The 12,216-nt window shown below is 40.6% G+C and overlaps 1 protein-coding gene across 1 annotated transcript in view; it reads left to right on the plus strand.

Annotated features, from left to right (window-relative positions):
- The first annotated feature begins 2,747 nt into the window (after positions 1 to 2,747).
- Positions 2,748 to 12,216, plus strand: part of LOC104625407 (myosin regulatory light chain 2B, cardiac muscle isoform) — a 22,372-nt gene continuing 12,903 nt past the window's right edge. The window contains exons 1-2 of the mRNA XM_010293025.1: positions 2,748 to 2,931; positions 10,708 to 10,794. Coding sequence (XP_010291327.1) covers positions 2,929 to 2,931; positions 10,708 to 10,794 — 90 coding nt within the window. The 5' untranslated portion in view covers positions 2,748 to 2,928. The remainder of the gene's footprint in view (positions 2,932 to 10,707; positions 10,795 to 12,216) is intronic.

A 12,216-nucleotide genomic window follows, 5' to 3' on the forward strand; every position in this document is an offset into this window, starting at 1 on the left:
ATGTGTATGAGATGCTGTCTTTGTTCATTAGGCTACAAAACATTAGAGAATTAGCAGTTACTTTCTTCTGAACAGTATGTAATAAACCAGCTCTGCTCTCCAACCTGCGAAGAGATCTGTGCAATCAGACCCCTGTGACACTGACATCCACAGTGCCCTGCATGACTGCAGAGATCTACCTTTAAGTATCATTTTGCAGCATCAGCGAGTCCAGAATTAAACATGAAATATTCTAGTAAGTATTGTTAAGCTCATAAAGAAAGCTGTTACCCTTGGTAGGACATCAAACCTTGCTTGTGGCCAGGCAGACCCAGAGACTCAACACTAGAAAACCTCACTGAGACTTGCAGCCAGGCTGGCTCTCAGGAGACTTCCTATTATTATTTTCTTTACTAATAAATCACTATATTGTCTCCTTCACAGCACAGAGAGTTCAAATAAACCTGTTCCTGTGACAATCTGATTCTCTGAAGGAGTGTCCTGTTCTGTTGAGTCATGTGAGAGGAAAATACAAAGAAGTAGAAAGACAGATCAAAAAGGGGTAGCAGAAAAGGCCCTGGAGGCAGACTTAAGTTTGGTATTTAATATTTCAGGTAAAATATTCACTTAGCATCAATTATCTTGTTGGGTTCTTTTTTTTTTTTTTCAAATGAAATTGCCTTCTGAATCAGCCAGCTCTCTAATTACCAGATTGAATGATTGAAATTTTTAGGGCAATTAAATTCAAGCCTTTCTTTTTCAGTCCTTATGTTATTCCCCCCTTCCCTCCCTCCCCTCTCCAGTCTGGAGCCTTTCTATAATTTGGAGGCAGTTGCAGAAGCAAGCAGACCTTTAAAGCCAAGATGTATGTCTCCCTTAATTCCTCTGTGGATTTGTTTTATAGACTAAGCAGAGAGGGTTCTGGTCTCTCAGGACATGTGCATTACAAACACACAGTATTGTGTGGGTTTTATCCTAACATGTCATGTCATTTAAAAACAGCTTGGAAGTATCCATTTAATACAGAAATTCTGTGAAAAGACAAAGATCAATGTGGAAAATACATGTACTATTGGAAAATGCCTGCAGATCAAGCTAGAAAACTAAGAAGCAAATTGATGATAATAATGATGATTGATGATATACTAGATAAGAGAAAACAAAACTCCCTAAGAAACAATACAAAGCATTTGTTAACAGAGCTGTTACGACAAACTCATGAAATGGCTGGATGAAAAGATACGTATTCTTCAAAAAAAGGACACAAAATTCACAGGGTGGAATCCTGGGCTCAGTGAGCTCAATGACAAAGCTGCTGTTCATCTGGCTGTCTTGTTAGGATTAGAGCACTGATCCTGCAAAACAAGTAACCATATTCTTAAAGGTAAGTATGTGAGCTATTATTTGATTTCAGTAGGGCTATTCCTTCCTTAAAGTTCAGTGGATGCTTAACAGCTTTGCTGAATCAGGATCTATCCCAGTGAACGTGGTAAGTCTTTCTCACAATGAACCTTTGAAATCATGTATGATTTTCCTTAAAAACTTTACTTTTGAGTCTTTCAGATTACCAAACTCAATCCAGTATACAAACCTGGGTCTGCTCTCCAGCAGGTGGTTGCAGGCGAATGGACCGAGGGATTTATTTTTATGCTGTGTTACACTTGGTATTGGTATAATGTCACTGAAGTCAGAACGATGAACACTGGGCTAACTTCCAACTTGTATCCACGACAATTTTGCTAAAGCCAGATGAATTGTATTAATGCTTATTTATTACTTACTTATCCCTGTAGGTGTTCGAGGTACTTCACACAAGCTAAAACAGTCCTTGCCCTGAAGAGCATGCAGTCAAATCTAAGATTAGAGATGACAGCACTGCAAGAGGCTGGACCTGGAGAAAGAACAAGGTCCTTTTTCAACTAGATACCTAAATGTATGTCTGTCTCAAAGTTCAGTTGACTGGTTAAGCACTTTTATGACTCAAGGTTAGTGTGACTGATGTAGACAAGTAAAAACCTATTGTTGCTGCTGTTTTTAATGCACTGATGTTCCTGTATAGCTACTCTTACAGACGCAGATTAGACCTTTAGGAAATATGATTTCATGTCTGTGGAATTCTGCCATTTTGTACTGGTTAATGTTTTGGCCCATTGTGATAATGCCAAACACAATTTATGAATCGGATGGAATGTGTATGCATTAATGATCATCCGCCGGAGACACAGCCTATGCTGCTTTCTGTTTTCTCCTGCTCTCAACACCATATTCATTACTACACATCTCCTTTTTCATGCTTTGAAGTCCATGACTCTCCGTCAGTTTGCAGTAGCTTGAGATCTGGACCCTGGACTTCAGGCATGTGTGATAGATTCAGGGAAAACAGACCTGATCTGAGTCACTTTATTTCCATGTGCAGAGCAGTGCTTTTCCAGCATACCTCCCAGGTAGAGACGCACCTATGCAGAACCTCAGTCATTTTTCTGGAGCTCTGAATGCGTGCACCAGACTGTAGAGCTAACAGATATCTCAGTGGCCCGGATTTATTGCTAGTTTCCTCTGCATTTTGTCAAGGAGCATGTTTCTCTTTCTGCATTTTCAGGATGCCATGTCCACTTAAAATCTTTTTAGTGGATGCCCTGTGTTCATTATTTAGAAGTACATGGGAAAGCCCCTTCAGCTCTAGCTTATTGTGAGTGCTGTACAATTGTATCCCAACTGCCTCCTCTACTTATCTACTGCATTATTTCTGTGAAAGCAAAACCGTGCATGGAACAGATGCTTGGAATGGTATTGGGATCCAATTACTGCACTTTTCCAACCTTACATCTATTGTCTAAACTTGGAGCAGGCATATTTTTATTCCTTGGTGGCACTATATAAAGAGACAATTGGCATTGTGTTTGCTGGCTGACTAATTGGCAGAGAAGGGGTGGAAGGTGCAGCAGCAGTATGGTAGGTTTTATTCTTTCCCATGTCTGTCTGTCTGTCTGTCTCTGTATTTCTTTCTGACTCTAACAATTCAAACAAAGCAGTAATGATCACACTAGACCCCATGAAATCTCATACTTAGTGTCACATGCAGAATGAAGATACATCCTATAGAGAAAGCTGTGGACTCCCAAGGACTTTTCTGCATCTGTTAAACAAATAAGTAAGGTAGGGAACATAGATGCTCTTGCTGAAGAGAAGAGCTCATGCATCTCTTTCCAAGACCGATACACTAGGGCAGCAAGGACTGGCACAGCTGGTGTTAATTAGTGCTAAGGTCTGCTATGGTGTGATGGGGAGTGAGGGAAAGGGTTATCTCTGTAATTGTAACTGTGTGGCTCTGGAGACTGCGGGGAGAAGTAGGATGTTCTGCAGAAATTTCTGTGTCTTGTCTTTTCCCTGCTCACTGTTGGCTTTTAGCTCTGGGACTCCAGCAGCCACCTCTGCACCAAAGGTGCACTTGATGTGATTCCAAGGAGCAAAGAAGAACTCCTGCCTAAGAAGCAGTGGGCACATTAGGCTCTTTGTCATCTGCAGATTCAGAGGAATGACTACAACAATACTAAAAATAAAAGCTGCTGATTTTCTCTTTGCTTATTTTTCTCCTTTTTGCAGGTCCTTTTCAGGCTGTCTCAAAGTAATGCTGCCCAGTGGCTCCTTGGGGCTATGGAATATTTGATTCTGGAGAACACTGGAAAGGGAGTTGTTTATGAAAAGCTTTCTCAAAGCTTAGTTCAAACCTGATCCCATTTAAGCAGGTGACAAATGTGATACAAGTGCTGTATCTGAGCAGGATAAAACCACATTCAAAGTAATTTCTAAAATCCATGTGCAAAAGTAGGTTCCAGTTTCAGTCAGTGCAAGCCCAGTGTCGGTGGTTTCACACTGAGCATGCAAGCCACTAATCATGTTCTTCACCACTGTTTTAGAAATGAGCAGTGCCTTGTGCTGATTATGCCTCTTCAGTTGTGGATTTACAGGTTTCCCTTTAATCAGCTTCACTAAAGTCTAAGCCAGCCCTTCTGTGGAGTGGGGGGCAAGTGCTGGCTCTTAGGTTTTCTTTGTCCCCTCTTTTTTTCAATTTTATTTACCAGTTTTCTTCCCTCCTATTTAGTTCAGTGACACACCACACTGCTTGATGTTTGAAGATATTTCAGGACATTCTGTGGTGAAACTGCTTAAGTTAGGAGATGTGAAAATACAGTGAGAGACTATTCTGCCTCCTCGCTCTCAGTTCAACTGACGATTCTCTGTGGTGGTTCTTTTCATTCTGCCTTTTGTTTTGGGAAAATATCTTCTGAGGTACCTTACTATACAGGGACACATGAAACAGATTTAAAATGGAAAGAAAAAAATAGCCTTAATGAAAGAAAGCTGAAGAATATCTTTACATAAGGAAATGATCATTTTTTATTAATCAGAGGGAAATGTATATGTAATTATGCTAGATGAACTCTGTGGGGAGGTTTTTTTCTCTCTTTATGATGTCTTAAGGGATTTATAAATATTACAGAGGTTTTATAGCATCATAATATTTCAGATGTGCAGTAAAGCTACTTTCAAAGGATTAGTGCAGACAAAGCAGCATAGTAAAAAATAATTACAAGTCAGCCAGTGCTACTAGGCTCTGACATACAGGGCTGATGAGAGTGAGAGAGGCAGGGTTCAGGGAGATAATTTTTCTAACAAGAGCAGACCACACAAGTGCTGTGGAATGGAGTTCTGAGAACTGTCTACGGCTTTCCGTTAATTTCAGAGAATTTCAGTGAAGTTGAGTCTGTCATGCCTCCTCGCATGCTCTGGGCTGATGGAGAGAAGGAAGGGAGGAAGAGGGGTGGAAGGAAGGAGAGGGAAGTCTTTTTCTTATTCCCAAAACATTCCTGTGTTTAGTCATTTTGAGTGACACCTTGTAGCAAATTCTGTATGCTGAAGGGAACCGCGTACCCAAAAATAGACTGCATTCTGATCAAGTGTGTTTTGCAGCCTGCTTAACTGTCTGGAATGTACCACCTGTACTGAAACAAGTACTGACCTCGGTGAAGCAATGCTGATTTCACGAGCTGAAAATGTGGCCCGTTGTTTAACTGTTGAAGCGTTTGTGTATGTGTCTGCGCACACGCGCGTGTGTACACGTGCGCGTGTCTGTGAGCATAGAGGACGGTGTATGTAAGGAGGGACTGTTCATCTGTTTACGTGAAGGAAGAGGACATGTATATGCCAGAGAAGAAAATTTGTTGGGTGAGGAAAGCAACTGGTGAATTTTGGGTCGCAGAGGTCGAGCAGTCTGCGGTTGGAGAGGTTATCTGCTGTTCCAAGAGAAGTTTTGGGAGATAATGTGGTGTCTGTGTATCTGTGCAAGAGAAAAAAGGAGACTGTGATTGGGAAGGGATTTCATGTGGGGCAAAGGAGAATGCTTTAGTGTACGGGAGCGTGAGGCAGGGAGGATGCAGTCCAACAGATTTTTGTATCTAGCAGGGATCAAAGGTGTGTGTGTCTGTGTGGGTGTGTGGGAGGCTGGGACTACATATAAAATGGAGTGAGGATGAGAAGGGAGGGATCTGTTTGTGAGTGCAGAGTAAGTAATAAAAAGATCTTCTGTTTCTCAGTTCTGATAACGTGGGTTTTTATTTGAATGATCTGAGGCTGTTGCCTGTTTGAAATGCAAATCGTGCCCTTAGAGCAGTTTATGTTGCTTATTCCTCTAGACTGTTCCCTCAAAGGCATGTACTTGGGTTGGCCTTATGCTTCTCACCTGCCATGAAAAGGACCTAAACAAGGCTAAAAAAGGGTGGCTTGTCCATAGCTGGGATTTTTGGTGCAGATGCAGTCTAAATTATCTCAACAGAGCAAACTTGTGAGACGATAATCAACAAAAATCCTGTCCAGTGCTGCAAAAATCCCTTGGACAGGCCTGAGATGTAACTTTTGATTCAGAAGCTGGATTCAGTGATAAGAAAAATTCAAAGATAGGAAATGTCAGCACTGAGATCCCAGAGTGGATGAAAAACAAGGAGAGAGTGTGATGGATGAAAAAGTAATAGCAACTCAGAGTTAACATCATACCGCGGATCACAGTCGGGGACAGAATCTGAGCAAGGTGATGGATGATTCTGTCTTTTCTGTAGTCAGGGACATAGTTGCAGAGGAAGGAAGTATAAAATGTGAAACAGTGCAATTTAAAGCTGGTAGTATCTTATGTCTAGTTTGCCCTGGGCTGAATGAATACATAAGGGTACAAGACAACAGAATCAGGCTCTTAATAGTGTATGCCACTCTTTTTCTCTCTCCCTCCCAGGAGACCTGCTTATCCATTGGTGTCTTCTCTGGTAAAAAAAATTAAAAGACGACAGAATAAGTTGCTGAGTGGAGAAGGGTTTCTGCTTGTGTTTTAACTCTGGCTGCCAGGAATATCAAATGGTGTCATCTTTAGTTATTTACAGTATTTTCTGAGTGTTTTAAAGCGTGGTGGACCAAACAGGGAACTGACCTCCCCAGACCAAACCAGAAATGTGGCTTCTAGCAGAGTGCTGCCCATTTTGCCTGACTGCCTCTGGAGACATTCTTGCTCTGCAGAAAATGCTAAGTAGAGGTTGGTTACTTCGTACTTACTGAAGGGTGGAAGTGTGCACCTGAGCAGTGAGCGCAGAGTAGCGCCAATTGTGGAGCTGTACCTTTGTTTATCTTGCAGCAGCTTGTCTGGTTTACCATACTTTTCTGGGTTGTCTGCAAAATTCATTGAGGGGCTGAGATGATAAAGTTCTGCAATAATCTGGTACCATGAACCTGCTCTAGCACCAGCCTTTTATTAATTTATCAGGGTAAACAATGCCTTACATTCTGAAGTAAGAACCAAGTATTTTCAGCTCCTTCTTCCCTGACTGATTAAATAATAAAAATAAACTGATTCCCTACCCCCTTTTCTTTTAGGTAACCCTGAAATCAGAGATTTCTTCACTGATTCACTTAACATACACCACTATCTGCAACATATAAAAAATGAATCCCTATTCTTATATCCAGAGAGGCAAAGGCAGCACACACTCATTGTTTATGCCTGCCCGTGTCACTGCATTATCCTTGTTCTCTCTGGCTCCCTGACATTGCCAGAGCGCAGAAATGTAAAGAACCTCAGTGGGGGAAATGCAGCTCAAAGCAAATGCCTGATTCAACAGAGTTTTCTTGGGACCAGATTTTGGTATGGCTCCATTTTTTCATTTAAAACAAAGCAAAAAAAGCCCCCCAAAAGACCCTTTAGAATCCAGGCTAATTGAGAGAGTGCTAACACTAGTAAGACAAATAAGTGATATGCGACAAGCCTGTGGTTTCTCTTCTAAAGTGAAGTGTTGTTTTCTTCACAATGGGATGATTAATACACTCAGGCAGGAATATTAATAGGCTTGTTTAGTTGTTGCAACATTCTTCCCACTGCTGTGCTATTGAGGCCTCGGAATCCGAGCCCAGGGGACCCTCAGCTCTTCAGTTTCTCATCTGGCACGTTTTGTATGTCAGTCTCAAAGCACATGTTGCAAAGATAGAGCAGCTATCTTTGCAAAGTGCAGCTCGGCACACTTTACATTTTACAAATGGGGAAATCAAGGCAGACAGAAGTGATGTGTCAGTCACTCACTTGCTCCTCTGTAGGTCATCTAGGAAATCCTTGACAGTTTAGAAACCATATGTTTGTTCAGGTCTGTGTTGCTCTTTTTACAATGCCATTCTTTCAGAGAGATACTCCAGAGTCAGAATTCCGATTCTATTCATTAAAAAATTCTGGAGTGTTTGGAGTTGTCAGACAGCAGCACAGACCTATTTCTGTTCTCCTAGAGCTGCCTCTTCATTTGACTTACCCACTGGCAAGACAGTGACAATGTAGTGCACTCTGTTCCTGCTCCACCTACTTATCTCTCAGCCTTCCTCTTCATAGTGCCTGCCTACCTATCAGTCATGCAAAATCAAGGTGCAGTTGCTTTCTGTGATTATGAATTTCCTAGCCTTTCAGAGCCGATAAATTACGTTCCCAATACTGCGTATGCAAAAACCAAGAGACTGATAATCCAAGATGCGTTATACATTTGATGCCAAAAGACTTAGCTTGAAACTGGTGATGGAAAGCCTTTCCCATTCAGCAGCTGTTCATTGGCCCCTGTGAAATGTATTGGTGGTCTCAGCCCCATTCCACAAGTGAGCCGATCATAAATAGGATCCGCACCCAGGGCTTCAGCAGAAAAACTAAAGATAGATTGAGCGACATGGGCACTGATCTCCTTATAATCCCTGGAGATGGCTAACCAGAGAGTAACATTGAAGAAATATCGTGCTAGGATGAATTTCTCCCGGTACGGTGATTGTTCTCTGGATAACTAGTCTTCAGTCTTTTTTGCCTTGGATAGGACTTCACTAATGTAAAGAAACTTTTGGGTGGTTTTTGTGTTTCTGGGTCTGTTTCTAAAAGATACTGAGCCACAACTTTTGGGTTTATCTGAACCTTTCCTATAGATACAATCCTTGCTCAAAGCCTTACAGCACAGAGAACCCATTAAAGTGAGGAATACTAGAGGCATTGCCAGTGTTTGACATTTAAAGTTAATAAAACCTGGAGCTGGAGCCCACTGCCCTTCATTGTGGTGCTAACTTAAAAAGATGCAGATTGTTTGCTAGCATGGGGAATATGGATGCTGTATTTGATCACAGCAAAGCAGAACACGAGGATAGTGAAGAAAGTTTTGTCTTCATAAAGACCAGCTACATGAGCGCAGGAGAACCATTTCTACTACCCCATCCAAAAACACTGAGGTCAGCCTTGTGCCCTGTGGTCACTTCCCCCAGACAACTTGCAATACATTCCGCTGGGTCACATCTGCTTTCTTTTTACCTTGGGAAACAAATACATGTAAATACATAGGATTGTTCTTAATATTTCCATTTGATCTGGAAGTGTTGAAAACCTCCACCAGGCACCTCACATTACATGTAAGATTGCCCATTACTGCTCAAAATAACACTTATTTCATGTGTAGGAGGAGGAGGGAATCTGTTTATTCCAAAATCAATATTTCTACATTCATTAAACATTCCACTTATTCACTTTTTTTTCCATGCCTGTGGTGGCATTCTATCCTTATTTTTATCTTCACTACAAATACATTTTTCTTTTAGTTTCCATTCCTATTTCCAGATTTTAGTGCTTTGCATGAGCTGATTGGAGCTTGACAGGTCTGGAGTTGTGGGTATGTGGGTGAGTGTCTACCATAGCCCTAATTTTCAACCTGGGATTTAAACCAGGGTGGCTGAGTATGGAAATCTGCCTGGCAAATTAAATTGATCAGACAATGTATACTTCAAACAGAGTCAAGGGGGAATATTTCCTTGAGCTGCTCTGCTCCTCAGAATATTTGAAATCAGTATTGAATTTGAACTTTCACAGGCTTTTTTATTTTGATGAAAGGAGACAGTAGAAGCTGCCTTCTGTTTCATGCAGAATAGCCCAAACTAAATAAAACTAATTCTCCATGACATGAGAACCAGGTGGGACTATGATAATGAAGTTTAAAAGTAAAAATTATAAAGAAAAAAAAAATCTGTCTGGAAGGAAACTCAAAAGGCAATGTAACTCGTTATCCTGCCCCAAGTAAGGATAATGCTGTGGTTAAAACATTTCTGTAATCCTTAGGAATCAGAGATTTTATTTTTTACTGCAGAACAAGAACTGTATTGTCTTAGGCAAGCTGGTTGGGCCCTTACTCAGAGATATATAATGAAGTCTAGTTCTGACTGATTTTTTGTGAGCATTAGATTATTAGATATCATTATAGCTCTTTCCCCAATTTTTCTCTGTTTCAGTCTTCAGAATACAGAATAGTAATAAAAGCAGGCCCACCCTTTTATTTAAGATTACTATCTTGAATATTAAAAATATATGGGCTAGTAAGGCAATGTAGTGTAGTGTCACAGGTTGGTGCAAAAATGTAGACTGTGCTCCAAGTGTAGAAGGTGTTCCTCCATAGGAAGAATCTGTTCAGTCAATGTTTGTCCAGACAGAGCAGACTTATAAACATTTCTGTGTGAGCAGGAAATGATGTAATTTTCCTTTATAGTTCCTGAACTGAGTCTTCATGCAGGGCCTCATTTTGAGTCTGGCTGCCTGTCCCTGCATGGGAACTGGGAAGAAGGAGTACCTGTAGCCACTTACCTGAATTGCTTGTATTCCTTGAAAAGAGCAGGTTGGGAATTTTCGCTTACATCTCCAAGTGAGACTATAAGCTTATATCACTCCTCCTACAGTACAGAGCTCTGAAAAGCCAGTGCAGAAGGGGGAGTAGTCTCCTTTGTCAAATGGTCTGGCATAGGTGACTCTACCCAAGGAACCTATGTTCCTTGGGGAAACAAGCAGTGCACCAGCTGTGATATTTGGAGTCACACTTTGGGTCCCTCTACCTTTTTTAAGGCAGCTCAGTGACAAGCTGTCCTTGTTTATCTGAGCTGTCAGGTCCCAGGCCAGAGCCCGAGAATGGCAAAAAGCCTCAGCGAGAGATTCCTCTATTACGAAAGCAGCATTTTTTATCATATATATAGATATATGATAAAGATATAGGATAGAATTAAAAACCTTGTCATAACAAAACACAATCCTGTTGTATTACTTCACCATATATATTTTACCTCTGTTAAAGATGGAATTTGTTTTCATGGGTGCTTAACAGACAAAGTAATATTTATGTGATCTTCTTATTCGTATTACAGGCTCCAAAAAAGGCAAAGAAGAAGATAGAAGGTGGTTCCAATGTATTCTCTATGTTTGAACAAACCCAGATCCAGGAGTTCAAAGAGGTTGGTCACTATTCTGCTGTTCTCTGTAGTCTCCTGTCATTGCTAATGAATAACATAGGTTTTGTTTGTAATCCTTATTCAATTCTCCATCTGCTTTAATAGAACACACAGTTGTTTTCTGAATCATCTCTGTGGTTTTGGCTGGTATGTCATTTTCCTTGTGTGTTCGTTTGTTCTTCCCTTCATTCTTTCTTTCCTTCTTTCTTTCCTTCTTTCTTTCCTTCTTTCTTTCCTTCCTTCTTTCTGTCACTCCTTCACTCTACTGTTTCAAGCTCTAGACTTATTTGAAAAGCCCCCAAACCTCTGCCCCAAAATAAAGTTATCATCTCATCCACTTTAGCCCTGATTCAGGAAAACACTTGAGCACATATTTATAAAAGTTAAGTGGTATTTTAAATAAGAATAGTCTTACGTGCTCAAAAATTATCCTGAATAGAGATGCTTTATTGAACCAGGGCTTTAACTAGTAGACTGTTCCACAACAGCAATACAAAATATTCTTCTGTGCCCTTCTAATACTGCCCACAAACTAAAACCAAAAATACCAAGAAGTCCTCAGCTGACTTTCTCCATAAATGCCAGCAAAACAAAACAACATGTTGAGATTAAGTAAACATCTTTTAGCTCCTGAAGAATTTGGTATTACCATGCATTGTGAATCTTTGTCCAGTTACCTGTGAGAAGGTAAATCTAATGGGCTGGCATAAAAGCTGAAGCATATTACAGACAGAGGATTTGTCTGATGAGATTATGCTCATTTTCTGAGTGGACATTCTAGAATGTCTGTGGGGCCATCGCATTTTGCATTGGTTTGTCATTTTAAATTATTCTTTTTTCCCCCCATTTTTTGCTAATCGCCATCTCCAAAGCAATTTCCAATGTGATAAATAGCTACTGTTTCATTTTGTGCATGTGGCTTTCAACTTTAGTTTTCATGAGGATTCCCACCAGTAAAGCTCAGTGGTGAATGAGACTAAAAACCATTGCAAAGGATTGTGAATAAGGTCCAGGTAAATGATTTGAAACCACTAACCTTTTCCCCACAGTTTCCTCCATATCCTATGAACCTCCATTTTTCTTTTCTCCAAGGACTACTGTTTGAAGACATACCAAAAAAAACCCCAGAAAAACTGGTCAGAATGCTGTATTTGATCTGTTCTAAAGAAGATAATACTAGGAGCATTTCCAGGAGGATGGTGGCAGAATAATGGCAAAAGCATGAGGCAGTGGAGTGGTCCAGTGAAAACTAAGACCATGTTGTGTCTAAAAGCTGCATACTTGGGACAAGTATTTCTGAAAAGCTGTTTTTGATCAGAACATTTTTATCTAGAGATTTGAACCAGCTCACCAGAAAATGCTTCAGCATTGCTGTTACTACGTTATTTTAAGTTCACCCATTACAATACATACCGAACGCTCTTC

The sequence above is a fragment of the Phaethon lepturus genome, unplaced genomic scaffold (genome assembly GCF_000687285.1).
Source record: "Phaethon lepturus isolate BGI_N335 unplaced genomic scaffold, ASM68728v1 scaffold10868, whole genome shotgun sequence".
In the NCBI taxonomy this organism is placed as follows: Eukaryota; Metazoa; Chordata; class Aves; order Phaethontiformes; family Phaethontidae; genus Phaethon; species Phaethon lepturus.